General features: G+C 51.7%; 1 protein-coding gene across 1 annotated transcript in view; it reads left to right on the forward strand.

Annotated features, from left to right (window-relative positions):
• Positions 1-1,939: 1,939 nt before the first annotated feature.
• TRPM1 (transient receptor potential cation channel subfamily M member 1) overlaps positions 1,940-17,364 on the forward strand; it is a 60,363-nt gene continuing 44,938 nt past the window's right edge. The window contains exons 1-2 of the mRNA XM_090263820.1: positions 1,940-2,030; positions 6,834-6,892. Of these exons, the coding sequence (XP_090119946.1) occupies positions 1,940-2,030; positions 6,834-6,892 (150 nt within the window). The remainder of the gene's footprint in view (positions 2,031-6,833; positions 6,893-17,364) is intronic.

The raw sequence follows: 17,364 nt of genomic DNA on the forward strand, positions 1-17,364 counted from the left end.
TTGGTGTTCATTTCCCTGCGATGATTCGGCCTCCTTAGCGCTCTGCTGCTAGACCCTAAGCTTGCTCTTCGTTCCCCATCACGTTTGTGGGAGCACCATGTGGGCTTTGGGAGACCCCCAGTGAGGATCGAAATCACCTCTGAGCACCTGTGGAGGGTCAGGCGGCTCCTAAGGCTCAGAGCAAATTGTGGGGAAGGTGCTGTGACAATCCTGTCCCCCAACAACCCCAGACAGGGTCATGCAAAACTGTGTGCTGATTTGAAGCCTATGCTTGCTGTTCCGGACGCTGCCTTATGCGGCCCTCTGAGTGCAGGGGGTCTGGAGGGGCATCACCCTTCTGCCATGGCCACCGCTCAGGGCCACCAGGAGGCCGGCCTGGGCCACACTGCGGCCTCTGGACACCCCCTCGCTGAGTGAGCCTCCATGGCTCAGTGATGGGCGGGGGGGTCTCTGCTTTTCCTGGGTGCTGCCCACCTCGTGTAGAAGGCGGAGGAGGCCGCAAAGATGCGCGCAGACCAGGAACAGGAGCAGGAGCAGGCCCTGTGTGGACCTGAGAGGATGCATCTGTCCCCTAAACACTCACCACGCATGTGCCGCACGCCAGGCGGTGCTGCAGGAGCGGGATGTGCCAGGAAGCGGCCGGAGGCAGGTCATTCAGCTGAGCCACAAACAGAGGGGCCCACGTGGGGCCACCTGTCCGTCATGTGTGTGTATAGAATGTGGACGTCTACCTAGGTTTTTATCACGGTTTGCTTCCCAGGATAATATCATAATTAAGGTGTTAATGTGTGCTGGGGACCTAGATGGTTTAAGATTCTTAGAAAGAGCCCAGCCCCTTCATTTGAGGAAACTGAGACTCTGGACAGAGGGATCTGGGGAACTTGCGTGTGCCTGCCCTGCCCCACGAGGCCCTGCCCGGCTCCCCTTCTGCTGGGCACTGAGGCACAGGGTTCTCTGCGGCTCCTGCCACTTGGGCCTTAGCTCTAGCTGCTGCTTCTCTCTGGCGTGCCCTCCCCAGACGGCCACGTGGCTCACGGCCTCACTCAGGCCACGCCCACCTGAAACAAGCCACTCCCACTGGCCCTTCCCTATTTCCCTGCATTGCCGAGATCATTGCTTTATATGATGAATCTACCTGTTTATTCTTTCTCAGTCCCCCTGCACCAGCAGCCCTAGAGATCAGGGTTGGGTGCGCCTCTGTCTCCTAGCTCAGTGAACGCTGAAGAAAGAACGAGTCAGTTCCCTGGTCGGGGTCGGGGTGGAGGTGGGCGGGTGAGGGGGGTGCTTTGACGCAGAGGAAGCCCTGCATGGGCTCGGCCTCCACGTGGCGTTCACTGGGGTCCTCGTTCTTCATTTCCCTCGTTGCATCCCGATTCCCACGGTCCCCTGATCCCTGGTTCTTAAAGACTGAGTAGGGTCGATAGCACAAACCAGCGAGATGTGTCTGAACTTGAATCCCCTGGTCCCTGGGAGAAACTGGGAGGTGTTCACAGGAAAGGCCCGGAGGTCTCCAGCTGGGAGGGGATGCTGTTGCCGCCAGGGCCCCCTTCCCTGGGGTCTCGGATGCCCTTAGGCCCTCTGAAGTTAGATGTGCTTTTTAATATCAGTGATCATGGTTATTAGCAAAGGGGACATGCCTTGAAGTTTTGAGAGAGGGGTGCTCATTTTGCTGAGTAGCCAGTGACCCCTCTAACGCAAGATTAGGGCTCTCTGAGGAGCAAGTAAAAGAAATGGAAAGACTGGGCCTGACGGACCGGGCGGGTCCCAGAGGCCACCAAAGGCAGGACCAGCAAGCTAAGCGTGTCTTGTCTCTGGAGTCGCTTTAGGCTGAGCAGAGAAGTCCCCTGCGAGGGCAGCTTTGAGTCTCCTGCCTTCCCTGCAGGGGGCCGGGCTGGCTCACCGCCTGTGGCCCTGCCCTGTCTGACCTCCGGGTTCGCTAATGGCGCCCTGTGCGGTCCTGGAACTGGCTGAGGCTCCTGATGGCCCGCGCTGGACAGAGTCCCTGGCACACCTGCGCCGTGGTCCCTGGAGTGAGCCCACATGGGTTCCACGGGAAAGGGCGCCGGACCCCGTTGTGGAGGTAAAGGACCCGCCCCCTCTCAGTGGGAGGTCAGAGGAAGAGGAGCCGATCCTGGGACCACCCTGGGACCGCGGGGAGGGCGGGGAAGGATTATTGCTCTGGAGGCTGCCTGGGGCTGCAGGATCCTGTGCCATCCCAGGACTAGAGGTGAGGGCGCCATCTAAGCTAATCCGCGTAATGGCCCCGGCCACGGTGTGGCAGCTGGCGGGGCTAAGGCTCCGTAATATCTGCTTTTATGTGATTAATGCCTGTGGATAAAACCTTGAACCCGGGAAAGCAGGCCTGAGCGCTAAGCCCGCCAAGAGCATCACTTTGGGTTATGCTGGGAGCGGAGAGGCATTTTAGCGATTTACACATTTTAACACAAGGGTTTGGGGACAAGCCATCATTTTAGAGTGTTGGGAAAAATAATAAAGAGATGAGCTAAATTCATGGGGAGCCCAGGCAGGAGGACAGGAGGGAGATGGGCTGAGCCTGGAGTTGGGGTGTGAAAATAACTGGGGACCCCAAGTGTCCTCTCACTGCTGCGCACACACACTCACCTCCTCTGGGCTCACCCTCTCTCCCTCCCCGCCCCCGCCCCTCCAGGCAACACCAGTCCTCACTCCATGAGTTTTCTGCCACTTCTCTCTGTCAGCTCAGTTGATACAGTCCTTTGCACACAAAGTCTTCTACTGCTTTCTGTCCCGATATTCCTAATCGATGGTATTAGGTTGAACCATTCAAAAATTGCCACTTGCGGAGGTTAAAAACAGTCAAACAGCAAAGTCCTGTATTTGGGGGAAGTTGGCAAACCAGCTAGAGCCAAGGACCCCTGGAGGGCAGGTTGGTTCTGGAGTGGCCAGGCGGGGGCAGCAGAGAGCTGAGCTGGTGGGACTCCGGGTCCCACCAGGTGGGCTGTGGATGGAGCAAGTCCAGGGAATGGTCTGTGAGGGTCCTTTTGCCAGATAACCTTGAGTGGAGAGAGCCACAGTGCCCAGGACCTCTTACTTGAACAGAGCTGAAGGGTAAGCATAGGGCGAGACAACTGTACTAATAGGCTCTCCTGCCCATTGCAGTCCGGTTTATCCTCAGGGCAGAGCCTCTGGACAGATGGGTGCCCCCCATACCAGTCCACAGTGGAAGGATGACCAGACCCAAAGCAGCATGCCCCCAACTGGGGACCAAACCCACAACCTAGGCATGTGCCCTGAGGGGGAATCAAACCCCATGATCTTTCAGTTTTACAACCAATAGAGCCACACTGGCCAGGACTCAAGAACACAGACATCTTAAAGGAAGAAAAGGTCAAGCTGACTTTTCATGTAATTGGACCCACATTTTGGGAGATTAGCCATTGATCCAGAGTAAAGATTTAAGAAGCATTAGCCATGGTGTTTGGAATTTGGAAGTCCCCTGTTTGGAATTTGGAAGTCCCCACCAGAGGGCAGAATGTCACATTCAGACTTTTAGATTCCAGCACAGTGACTCACTGGGGCTTCTTATGTGTGAATTAATGAGATGTCAGGAATTTGGTGAGAAGGAAAAACACCCCTGATAATGCTCTTTCCATGGAACTTCCAGGAACTTCAGCAGACCAGGCACACTGCCCTTCTGTTGGCCAGACTAGCCCCACCAGTTTTTTCTTTCTTTTTTTAATTTTCATTTACTGATTTGAGAGAGAGAGAGAGAGAGAGAGAGAGAGAGAGAGAGAGAGTAATAGAGAGAGAGAAACACTGATTTGTTGTTCCACTTATTGATGCATTCATTCATTGGTTGATTCTTGCATGTACCCTGACTGGGGTTTGAACCTGCAACCTTGGCGTATCAGGACAACACTCTAACCCACTGAACGACCTGGCCAAGGCAACCACTTCTTGACATTCATACCATGGTAGGACTCCTACAAAGCTTTGACGCAATGGATCATTTCCACTGCAAAGTTGCTGGCTCTATTTTCATTGTAGAGATTATTCTGGAAACTGAAAAACACTCCATGTTTGGCAGTTTTTTTCTTCCATGTGGTTGTTATCCTAGCTCACATCATCTGCCAACATTGCAACATACGTTCCTCCAGAGCCCGAGTCCCCCGCTGCACCATGACCAGCGATGAGACATGTTAATAACTCCAGCTCTCGCCCACCTGGAGGCTTGTGCCGGGGAACAGGGTGCTGTGAAAAATGTTGATGTAAGAACATCTAAGCCTGTTGAGAATTCTTCATGAGGGTTTACTTGAGCCAAGCTGAGGACAGGCCAGGAAGCGAGATCTCCAATGCTCCAGAGAATGGCAGTTTTTCTGTTTCTTTTATGCCTTTGGAAGGAAGGAGGGAAGTCAGGAAGAGAAGAGAAGGGAGAAAGCCAGGCGGGGACATTTCTGTGCCGGCAGTTTACAAGATCATGTGCTCTCTGAAAGGAGCTTTCACAAAGGTGTGTTAACTGAGCTGCACACAGACAACCGGTAGGGCTTGTTTAAGGCGGAGAGAAACCTTTCACTAAAGAAGTTACAGGCCTGGGGCATGACCACCCACCATGCCTGACCTGCCCAATTGCGACTTTATGACCAGATCACACGGTGGGGTTACTTTCAGTCACCGAGCGTGTCAGATTTATTACAGAGCCCCTTTTCGTTCACAAAAGGCTGCTGCCAATATTAAATTATTGATGAGGCTGGGAACCCTTGGGAGATCCACCAGCACATGGGGCCGCCTTGGCCCCCAGTGAGCTTCCCACGCCTGCGTTCCAAATGGCTGAGCATGTCACTTCCCCCCAAGTGGAAAAACCTCCTTTGTTTTTCTGTCACTAGGTAAGGGAGTTACAGAGAAATGGAGGCAGAGTTTGCAGTGAGTAATGGCCGCGATGGGCCTGGAGGTGTCGGCCCGATCTCCTTTTCCATGTAGTCATTTTTATGATTTTCTTTGACAGTTAGACCAAAGGTTTTAAAATTCCTCTCTAGCCTTCTCCATTTGTAAAGGCATTGTTGAATGAAATATGAGTTCAATTTACAGATATATATATGTTATTTAACTCTTCACCCAAGGATACATTTATTGATTTGGGGGAGGCAGGGGAGGGGAAGATGTGAGAAACATCAGTTGGTTGCCTCCCATATGCTCCCTGAAGCTGCAGCCTTCTTTTGGTACCCGGGCCCACGCTCCAGTCAATGGAGCCACCCAGCCAGAGCAGGATAGCACCCTTTTGCACATCCTATTGATGTCATGGCTTGAGACAACCATCAACAAAGATGACCAACACCCAGAAAGAGACATCCAGAGGCCCTGGCCTGGCAACTCGGCTGGTTAGAGCATCATCCTGCTATAACGCCGAGGTTGTGGGTTGGATCCCGGTCAGGGCACATCCAAGCAGCAACCAGTGAATGCCATAAGAGGAACAAACTGATGTCTCTCTCTTTCAAATTAATAAATAAAATTTTTTTAAAAAAGAGAGAAGTGGACATGAGGTGCCTCCTGAGGGAGCGGGCCCCACACGGAAGGCTGGATGATCAGATGCCCTGGGAACGACACCCCCACTTGTCCCCCCCCGCCACCCCCCCCCGCCCCCGCCTGCCAGAAGCTGTGATTTGATCAGGCCTCTAGAACCATCAACCACCAGTGTGCAAGGAAAACAACCCTGCCCCAGAGCCGGAGCTGTTGCTGGACAGGCACCGCCTGGGTCCCCGGCTTTGTGCCCCCACCGGCAGACCCCAGATGTCATGCTTCACCCCCGCGCCCCCTTTGCTGAGACAAGGCTGTGAGCCTTTGGTGGACACAGGCCTGAGAGAAGCTGATGAAAGTGAAGGACGAACCCCCCCCTCCCCAGGAAGTGGTCAGGCCCACCAGCACCGTCCCGCATCCACCTCTGGAGGCGAGAGACCCCCAAAGTCCCCCTGCTGTACGCATGGCCTCCTGCATGGTCCTAGGCTCAGGCCGCACCCCGCACCCCAGAGCAGAGCAGGCCAGCCTGGGCCAGTGGCCACTCCACCTCACAGGCTCTCTGGGCAACTCAGGAGCCTCGGGGTTCTCGCCTGTGAAATGGGCACAGCCCTCAGTGCTCTGGCACCCAGCCCCTCTGCTTCTCTGTGGGGTGAGGGAGCAGCAGTGAGGAAGGCTGCGCTGAGGGGACTCAGGTGTTGTGGGGAGACCCAGCCACCCCTGAACAGAGGGTTACGCAGAGGAGAATTTCAGGGTTTGGGGGTTTTCTTTCCTGCTAGTCACTGAAAGCCAGAATAAGCGTGTGTATTGCAACACAAAGCTCCCAGCATGGCAGGTTGGGGCTGTGGGTCACGCAGGCTGCTGGTGCGGCGGGGACAGCGGGGAGTCAAGGCACCCAGGCAGGGACGGAGAGTCAGGTGGGACTCGCGTGGCATTCAGGCTGCTGTTCACCCCTGGGAAAGGATCAGGGGAGATTAATGTCAAGAGCCGCCTTCTCCCGGCTCTTGGCCTGGTCTCTGAACAGGGGCTTCTGAAGGACCGATTATGTTCAGTTGTCTCGATTATGCAAACCACACTGACATTTTTCCAGCGGGGAAGCACTGGCGGGAGGAGGGGGCAGGTCCCTTCCAAGGCGAGGTGCCAGCTCCCCCTTCTCCCTCAGATCCCAAGGCTGCTTTCACGGGATGCCACATGGGGCCCAGCTTTCCTTTTGTGGCCTGGGAGGCAGGTCATGGGGCCACCCCTCACCGGGATCACGAGGGCCGGGCACAGGCATTCATGTGCTACTCACGTGGACTGTTCTTAAAGGGAGGGTCCTCCCCAGCCAGCTTCCTTCCTGAACCAAGGAGGCGGCTGGAGGAGGCGAGGCGGCACCCTTCCTGCTCTGCCACTGCCGCAGGTGCAGGTAAGCTCAGGTGTGGCCCTGCAGCCTGGGGCCTCTGGCTCCTCCCCTGCTGAGGCCAGCTGGACAGGGCCCTATGGGGGTGGCCAGTGGACCCACGCACAGCCAAGAGGACACCAGGATGATTCCCCAAGGGGGCAAGCCTTGGGAGCTTCTCAGTGCCCAGCTCCAGGGCTCGGCCTCCTTGCCTGTCCTCCTTAGCATCTGACCTCTGTTCCTTTGCTCCCTGGATGACATGCATGTACACCTGAGAAGCCTAGAAAACTCGGAAGTTGTTCGGGAGGGAGGCACTTATATCTGTCAGTCTTTATCAGCTGATAGTTTCTAACTATGAATTAAAACCTTAGGGCCCTGGCCAGTGTGGCTTGGTTGGAGTGTCATCTTGTCACCAAAAGATTGTAGGTTCGATCCCTGGTCCAGGTGCATATGGGATATAACCAATCAATGCGTCTCTCTCTCCCTTCTTTTCTCTCTGGAAGCAATTTTAAAAACGTCCTTGGGTGAGGATGAAAAGAAAAACTTCAGTGAGTCCTGGCCAGTGGCTCAGTTGGTTGGAGCATCATCCGGTACAATGACAGGTCACTGGTTCAATCCCCAGTCAGAGCACATGCCTGGGTTGTGGGTTTGGTCCCTGGTCGGGGCACATATAGGAGGCAACTGATCGATGTTTCTCTCTCTTCCTTCTTCTCTCTCTAAAATGAATAAACATATCCTCAGGTGAGGATTTAAGAAAAACAAACCCAGGGAAAAGATGGGTTATGCCACACAGGGTTATGAAGGGAAGTACTGCTGGTAGGTATGGGCACTGGTTTCTAGAGGGAAGTTTAGGAATATATGCCAAAGTTGAGAAATTCCATGTCTAGGGTCCAAGGTAGGCCAAAGGTCACACAGCACTGTTTCCTACAGGAAGACATGGGACACCTGAGTCTTATGGAGTATTGGTTGCCTAAATCGTGGGCCAGGTGCAGGATGAAATTTAATGTAGTCACTTCTGTTTCTTTTTTAAAGATTTTATTTATTTTTAGAGTGAGGGAGAAAGAGGGCGAGAAGGGTTGCCTCTTGTGCGTCCCCAACCGGGGACCAGGCTGGCAACTCCGGCATGTGCTCCGACTGGGAACCGAACCAGTGACCCTCCAGTTCACAGGCCGGCGCTCAAGCCACTGAGCCACACCAGCCAGAGCAATGTAGTCACTTCTAGAATGACAGAGGCTGTATAGTGACAATGTGCAGAAGACTGTATTTTTCATCACACAGACACACACACACACACACACACACACACACACACACACACACAATCTGGTCCTGGACCAAAGCCTAGGACTACATTGACATGCTATCTGTTATTATTTTAGGATGACAGCTGGATGGGTGATGATTTCTGAATACATTTCCTCATCTTCTTTTCCTTTAATAATTTTCTGTAACCAGCGCATTTTCTTTTTGTTAGCAGAAATTATATCTTTTTCAGAAACCTTCAGCAAAAAGTTAGCCGAAATAGCAGGGGAGGGGAGTGGGGAAGAGTGAAAATACTTTTAGGACTTGTTCATGGGTTGACCAGGGACAGGGACTGAGAAGAAAGGAGGGGTAAGGTGGGGAGAAAACAAATGTGCTCCATCTAAATGACATACTTAGGAAGGAATTAAGACAGGGGACCGGCCTTTCTGGGGGCGGACTTAAATAATACGGGTTTAATATTACGGAAGGATTGTCTTCTGGAATGTTCATCAACTAATATTTTGCAAACTAACAGCAGTTTTAATTTTTTAATTGATTTTGGAGATGGAGAGAGAGAGAGAGACATTGATTTGTTGTTCCACTTACTGATGCATTCATTCGTTGATTCTTGCATGTACCCTGACTGGGGATCGAACCCACAACCTTGGCTTATCAGGATGAAGTTCTAACCAACTGAGCTACCCAGCCAAGGCTGACACAGTTTTAATTCATGGCACTTGCAGCAGTATTCGTAGCATAAATCGACCACTCCCTGCAGTGTATTTTAGGTCCCCAGAACATTGGAAACGTCAGCCAGCGTTGAATGTGTTACTGTAATTGGTTGTGTTCTATTGGTTAATTCCTAGGAGAAGTGTGGCACTTGGTTTGGTTCAGCTCTTTGCAACCTCATTTATTTGCTTTGCAAAGTGAATCAGTACAAGAAACAGAAAGATGCTGGGGCATTTTCTGTGGCTAGCCATCTTCATTCTGAACTGAGTGAAAACAAAGCACACTTTCTATTAATTTACAATTCTCTTGGGGTATTAGATATTTTTAGAAAATTCTCTTTTGCTTTGGTTGAAAATGTTTTCAAGATGTCCTATAATTGTGTGTGTGTGTGTGTGTGTGTGTGTGTGTGCATACGTGCAAATTCTGGACCTGGGAAACTAAAAGTTTTCACCCAGCGAAATAAGAGGTCCAGTTTCCCCAATGCCTTTCATGGCCTGGCCAGTAACAGGGTTCAATGTCTTAACACCTCCATAAGAAGACAGTAGCCAGACACGCTGGTGTGCAAAAGAATCTGACCAGGTGACATCTGCCATGACCCCCTTTTTCCAGCTCTGACCTTAGACCCCGCAATCAGTGCCAGCATCCACTAGGAGCAACCAGAGTCCAGAAGGCAATGGCCTTGGACACACACGCATAGGCTACCACAGACAGCGCCAGCCAGAGTGTATTCTGCTGTTTTCTAGAAACTGTGTCTTCAGTTGTCATCCGAGTTGGGGAGAGTATGTTTATAAGGCTAAGGAAACGAGCTAAAGGCTCCACTCCCCAGCTGCTGGGTTGATTTTGTTTATTTATTTTTAGAGAGAGGAAGGGAGGGAGAAGGAGGGAGAGAAACATCGATGTGTGGTTGCCTCTCATGTGCCCCCAACTGGGGACCTGGCCCGCAACCCAGGCATGTGCTCTGACTGGGAATCGAACCGGTGACCCTTTGGTTCGCAGTTCGGTGCTCAATCCACTGAGCCACACCAGTCAGGTGGGGGTCTTTTTGATGCTGTGCTCCTCTTCCCCCTTCCCCTGCCCTGCTTCTGGCTCCCACCTCACCTGGTGTGTCCCTGTTCCATAAACATGTCAAAGACAACACGTATCCTTTTTCTCTTTGTTTATGCTTGATATGCCCCAAGGTAAAGGTAATGCTGAATTGGCAGGTGGACTGCTTCATGGGCCGTGGGCCCTCCCTGGAGATAGGGCCTTGCAGCTGGCAAATTCATCAGGCACGATGGGGTGGAAAGCAGAAGGGATCGTGACAATGGGGTCCTTTTTTGTTTGTTAATCAAAAGGTAACACATGAATACGTAAAGTTGTACAACCATGCTGAAGCGTGCAACAAAGGTCCTGCTTCACCCACTTCTGATCCCCAACCCCACAGTCCCCTGCACTGCAGACACCATTTTGAATTGTAGAGAGAGCCATGTTTCAAAGAGTAAAAGCAGATAAGTGAAACTAATTCTATAACTTATTTAATTTTATATTTTTAAAATATCATTTCAATGTGTGCTCGTTATAAGAAACTGAGTAATGAGATATTTTATGTGTTTTTTTATAGTAAGTCTGCAAAATCCTGCCAAATGCTTTTTTTTTTTTTTTTAATCCTCACCCAAGGGCATTTTTTTTCATTGCTTCAAGAAAGAGAGGAAGAAGAAGAAACATCATGCAAAAGAATAGCATGGTTCCCTCCCATACATGCCCCTACTGGGGATTGAACCTACAACTTTTTGGTCATGGGATGATGCTTGAACCAACTGAGCCACACCAGCCAGGGCCCAAATGCGTTTTTCGGTCTTTGTTAGACAGGACAAAAGGCAGTTTTCTGTCTTACCCTGATGCTCCCAGTACACATGTGTTCAGACTGGCCCCACTTCAGGGCCTCGACGGCCACATGTTGGATTGCAAGCTCCAGGCCTGAGCATATCCAGGTTTGTTCTTGTAAAGCTGGGTCATACAGAAACATCACACTACAGGTCAGTTTTTCAGCTAATAATAGAGGTAGTTACCCTTTAGAACGAACCTGTAGTTGTATTTTAGTTTTAAATAGTTCCAGAGCCCACGATTTGCTACATCATAATTGTTTTAACCAGTCCCCAGTGTAGACAAATGGGAAGTTTCCAATTTTTCACTTAGTTCAAAACACACAGCAACAGACCTCCATGCATTGCCTGTAGGTGGAAAAAAATATCCAGAAAACAGATGGGTAGGAGTGGAAGTGCCCAGTCCCCTCCCAAGATGAGGGTGGGACAAAGGAAGCCGGTTCTCCGTGAAGCTGGCCACCAACTAGCCTTTGGGTTTGGTTAGACCTCAGCTCCTCTGAAGTAAAACCAAAGCGTTGGGCTAGATGCTGTCCTTGTGTGTGTTTAAATTGAGTTGAGAGAGAGAGAAAACTTTGTTGTTCCATTACTGATGCATTCCTTGGTTGAATCTTGTATTTGGCCTGACCAGGGATCGAACCTGCAACCTTGACATTTGGGGATGGCACTCTAACCATTTGAGCTACCCAGCCAGGGCTGTCCTCCCACCCTGGTGGCCCCAGTGGACATCACAGTTTTGCAGCTTTACAGTCTTCAGTGTATACGTCTTTCCGTCTTTCCCCTCCTTGGTTAATCTCGTATCAGCGGAATCTGACAGGATTCATTCTTTTATGACTGGCTTATTTCATGTGTGGAACCTGGAGGTCTTGTCTGCCAATGGTAAAAAAATTAAAATAAAAGTCAAGGAGCATATATCAATGATGCAGCAGCCTCGGCCCCACTGCTCCTTGTGGGGCTGGCCCAGCTGTATAACTGAATAGTGCGATATCTGGATTGCTCTGATGTGGCCTTCCTTTTTCTTTTGTTTTGCTTTTTTTCTTCCTAATTGACTCTTAGCCCTTGCTCGGGGCTAATCGCCACCCTGCATTCTATCCAGAGAGGTCAGAAGTTGTCCTGGCAGCCCAGTGTGACCAGTGTGAGCAATACCACCTTGAATTAAGACACTCTCTTAGGTGATTTGACTGCATCGAGAAAGGTCACCCCCAGACAAATAAGCCTGTGTGCACATTTTAAAAACAAAACCCATATAATTTTGGTGAAATGCATGTACTCAATTCTGATAAGACCTTTGTCTCAGTCTGTTCAGGCTGCTGCAACAAAATAGCATAGACTGGGGGACTTACAAACAACGCACATTCATTTCTCGTTGTGCTGGAGGCTGGAAGTCCCAAGATCAATGAGCCAGCTAGTTTGGTGTCTGGTTCATAGACAGCTGTCTCCTTCCTGTGTCCTCATGTGGTGGACGGGGTGAGGGAGCGCTCTGGAGGTCCCTTCCATAAGGGCACTAATCCCATTCCTGAGGGCCCCACCCTCCTGACCTAAGCACCTCCCAAAGGCCTCACGTCCTAACACCCTGACATTGGGGGTTAGGATTTCAACATATAAATTTGTGGGCGGGTGGGGGGGGGGGCACAAACATTCAGTCCATCAAAACTTCGTTTCTACAAGTGTAGGGGGAAAAAAGGATCTTTTTTGTAATTGCCAAGGGCAGCTGCATAGTTGTGCTCCCTGTCTTTTTTGTTAAATGATCAGACAGGTGCTGCCCCTGCCCTCGCAGGTGCCGACAGCAGACAGGCGGGGACAGGTCCAGGTGTGGGGGCACCCACAGCCACCTGCAGCTGTGCAGGACATCAGCCGGTGTTCCCCGCCCCCAGGGCATTCCGGAGAAGCCAGAAGTCAGGATTTCCACCCTCACCCTCCGTCTTTGTGAATAACAGCAGCAATTCTCTGTATAAAAGGGTCAAACCAAGTACGCGTGTGGGCCGCAGGCAGCCGCAGGGTGACGGGTGTGAGGCGTCTGCTGGAAATAGACACATGAGACAGGCGGTTTCTTTTGGCTAAACTGGTCCACAGTCATTTCACTGTGGGCTTTGCTGTTAATTTTGGCCCAAGAAACAAGGCCACTGAGTAAATAGAGACTCGCCCAGCAGTAAACCAGCTGTTAAGTTTGGAAGCCTTTTCCCCAGGACAGCCCAGGCCCAAAGCCACGCCCAGCCGCCCAGGCCCCGCCCACCACGGCCCCGCCCCCTTCCCGGTACCCCATCCCAGCCTTCTCCAGGCTGTCTCCCTCCAGCCCCACCTCCCTCCTTCACCCCCTCATTGTAGGGCTGTCTCCATCCGTGTGGACAGTTTCCGGAAGGTCAAATTCTCCTGATTCCTCGTGGCTTTCAGTCACAGGACACTTCTCCCAGGACTTAACGCGGGCTGTCTCCATGTCCTTGGGCCCTTCCTTCTGAATCTAGAAAAAAAAAAACCCCAGGAAAACAGAACAATGAGCATGTGGGTGACTGCCGCCCGGATTGTGCAGAGGTTACCAGCTCACGTGGGAAGCAGTTGCTTCTTTTCTCCTTTCGTTAAAAAAATAACAAATCTGGCAGCCCCAGTTCCCGTGGTTTTCAGTGCAGTGGCCCCTGACCTCCCTCCCCACCCGCGCGGCCCGTCATGGACACACTGCCCTTGGCAGAGGGGCTGTGGAGGTGCCCGCGACCCAGCGTCTGTCCTCCACCTCCTCGGCCTCTTGCGCAGCGCTGTCCTCTGCTCCTCTGGGCTCACTTCCCGGCCGCCTTTCTCTTTTTCCATCTGTAGTCTCTCATCGGCAGTGCTGTTGGTTTTTGAGGGGGGTGAAGAGATGGGGGGGCAGGGAAAGAAGGAGAAACATCCATCAGTTGCCTCCCGTGCATGCCCCAGTCAAACACACAACCCAGGTATGTGCCCTGCCCGGGAATCAAACCCGTAACTTTTTAGTACATGGGACAACACTTCAAACCACGGAGCCACTGGGCCAGGGCGATCCCCACGACTTTACATGTCACTTATACACTGAGTCCCAAACCTGTGCAACTAGCTGCGACGAGACGCCTCTGCTGTACCTGTATGTCCCACAGCCTGACGTCCACAGCAGAGAGTGTGACTTTCCCCTCGGTGCCTGGTCCTGAGCTGCCCCGGCCATCAATTGCAGCCCCAGCCACCCAGGCCCGTCAGCCAGAAACCCAAGAGTCATGACTGGGTTTCTGCCTTTCCTTCGTCCTCATGGGCATCAGGTCCACGACCTGCCCATCTGCCCCCAGCAAATACCTCCCATCTGCACCCCCCCACCTGATCTCCCCCAAGCTAGTCCACACCTCCAGTCTTCCTGCCCCCCCCCTTTGTCCATACTCAGAAGTTCATGGTGTCCCGAGTTACCCTGGCCTCCAGTCCCTGCAGACGGTGCCCTGCCGACTCCCCAGCATCCCACGTTCCAGCTCCAGGCTCCTCCGCCCACTGGGTAACCTCCCTTCTGCTCCGTGTGCAGGGCCAAGGGGCAGGCGGTGGTCGGCGAGTTTGATAAGTACACAGCGGCCTTGGCAACGCTGCGTCCTGGGCATTTATTCCTTCATGGAGTCTTTGCTGGCTGTCGGGCCCCTCCTCTCTGCCAGGCACCCCTGGAGACGCTGGGGGCACAGCAGAGACCCGAACAAGGCTGTGGTGGCCTTTGGGGGAGAGAACAGGGAGAGAAGGCGCAGGAGAGGTCAGGCAGATGAAGCGTAGGGACAGGAAGCAGGGAAGGAGTGAGGCAGACAGGCAGAGAGCATCCCTGAAGAGGGGACATTTGAGCAGAGACTGGGACCCCGCGAGGGCAGGATTCATAAACGAGAGTGCCTCTGGTGCCCCTTGTGTACCCTCAGAAGATTCTAGAACATTTTTGGAGACTCAGCAGTAACTTGGAATTTTGAACGGACGATCTTTTTCTTAAGGAAACTTTTAAAAAAATCAATCGTTAATACCAAAGTAAAGTGCTTTTCTCCCGGGGGGAAATTGTATTAGTCACATGCTAGCTTTTTCGTTTGAAGAAAGAACGGATTGTTGGAGAAGCGGAGAGAAGTGGGGTGAGCCTGGAGAGGGCTGGAGCCGTCAGCTGTGGCACTTCCTCGGGGGCCACCAGCAGGGGCTGGCGCGGGGCACCCCAAGGAGCCCCCTCCTGGGCTTTCGGGCAAAAGGCAAGGTCGGTGCCCCCGGAGGGGTCTCAGATGCTGGACGAGGAGACTGTGACCAGCCTGTAATGGTGGCATTTAAAAGCTGCCTGTGGCAGAATAGGTACTAATAAATCGAGAGGCACGTCACCCTTTTCCAAGCTCTTCACCCACCTCAGCGTATTAAATCCTGTAGAGCAGGTGGCATTTCCCCCTTTTGAGGATGTGGGACCTCAAAATAGAGCTTTCCCCATGTGTTTATGTATGGATTTCCACCGGTGTGGACTCGTGGGTCCTTACTTCAGTCAAAGGGTTATAATTCTTTACTGTGCTCATTTGTTTTCGTGCTCAGGAGCTGGACAGGGGGTTTCTTATTTCCCACATGGTTTCCTGGGAGGTGCCCACTTGCAAGTTTCTTATGCAAGCAGGGGCTGCGAGGAAGGACCTATAGGGCGGATAGAGAGGGAGGGGCCTAGAGATGGGCCTTGGGAGGAGCCTAGAGCAGGGGGCGTGGCTGAGAGGGCGGGGCCAAGAGATGGATCCTCCTTCCAGGGTCCTGTCTCTCTTGCTTCTAGAATCATTCCCAGCCTTGTCTTTCATGGCCTTAACCTTTTTGAAGAGTATCGATTTGTTCTTCTGTAGAATGCTCCTCCATTTGGGTTGTCTGAGGTTTGTCCTGATTAAGGTTTAGGCCATGCCTTTTTGGCATTTGTGTTCAGTGCATTTCACTGGGAGGCTCAGTGAGTATTTGTTCCATTCCTGGTGATGCTCCCTTTGTTTTCGGTGGTGCTCCGCAGCTATCTCCACTCTCAATTTACTAATCTCCCCTTTGGAATTGATCAGTATCTATGGGAGATACTTTGAGATTATGTACGTGTACTCTTGCTCTTCCAGCTTTCACCCATTACTGCTACCATCCATGGAAGAGCCTTGATGGCGGCCAAATGGTGGTTTTCTCATTCCGTCACATCCCTTTTGCATGTCGTAGGCGACTTCCCATGAGAAGGAAGAGCCTTCTCTATGTATTTATGTATGGATTTCCATCAGTGTGGACTCATGTATCCTTATGTCAGTCAAAGGGTTATAATTCTTTCCTGTGATCATTTATTTTCATGCCCAAATGATCCCAAATCAAGCCAGGGGAAGGCCCTTCAAAGTGGCTCTGTCATCTTTTGATAAGTCCCCATATCAAAGGAAAACAAAAACCAAAAACACTTCCTTACTTGGTGGCACAACAAGATGTTCTCAGCTTTTTTTGTTCTTTCCCTGCTCCAGTCCTGGATTCAGTCGTTTCTCCCTGGTTCCTTTTAGTGGAGAATGATATGCAGGCACTACTATTTCTGCTCTCAGAGCGGCATTGCAACCAGGCCCTGTCAGTGGGAAGGGCCAGGAAATGTAAGAATGTACATGAATGCAGACATACGTGTATATACATGGTAGGCACGTGACCCCCAGGATCCCAATGTCCCCATATTCACCCCTAGGCAATTCTGTGTTGGAAAAGGAGGGAGGAAGAGAGGGAGAGAAACATCGATGTGAGAGAGAAACACCAATCGGTTGCCCTTCATAGGCGACTCAACCTGGGACCAAACCCGCAACCCAGGCACGTACCCTGACTGGGAATTGAACCAGCGACCCTTCGCTTTGTGGGACAATGCCCAACCAACTGGGCCACACCGGTCAGGGTGACCTTCATCGTTTGGAACTTCCTGTCTTCAACAGCGAGAACCCCAGCTCCTGTCATCCACAATATATTGATTTATTTGTTCGGTCTTGGACTACAAAGATTGCTCTCCTATGTCTTGTGAAAAAAGTAGCCTTATGGGAATTCAATATTTATTTAGAGTTCTTGTCTTTCATCAAAGGCATGTAGTCCAAATACTTTGAACTTTATCTTTTTTCCCCAAAAATAACAAAGGATGCTCTCCCAGCTTTTCTGGGAAATGAGGGTAAGCACATTTTCTTTCCAAACAGAAAATGCTCTGATTGCTAGAACATTCCATGTAAGAAGGACTGCGCAGGGGCTTCTAGGCTCACCGTTCGGAGTTTTCTCTTCTGGGCTGATGACTGCTGTCTCTCTCTCATGAAATTATTTGGAGAGAAAAGCATACGGTGTTGCTTTCTCAAGGCCCCTGGGGAAGGTTCTGAATTATAGTCATTCGTGTTATGCAAAAAGAAGCCAAGTGACAGGCTGAGAAAGTCTCGGTGTGGGTGCGGCTCACTGGTTCTTCCAGAAGGGTGGAAACCTGGCTTGGCCCATCTCTGCACGACTGGAACTGGGGCCATGGGGCCAGGACCGTGTGTGGAGAAAAGTGTCATCAGTTCTTGACATGGCCTCATTGGGGAGGGTCTCTGTGACACTGGGTTGTCACTGCCACTGTCCTTGGAGGTGGCATCCGTGAAGACAAGGCAGCCCCAGATCAGCACTACTGCCCAGTGGGTGGGGATGGCCCAGAGACATCTACTCAGATGTTTTTGGGTAGACTTCCTGTAAATCACA

This window comes from Furipterus horrens, unplaced genomic scaffold, assembly GCF_987537825.1.
Source record: "Furipterus horrens unplaced genomic scaffold, mFurHor1.1.pri manual_scaffold_16, whole genome shotgun sequence".
In the NCBI taxonomy this organism is placed as follows: domain Eukaryota; kingdom Metazoa; phylum Chordata; class Mammalia; order Chiroptera; family Furipteridae; genus Furipterus; species Furipterus horrens.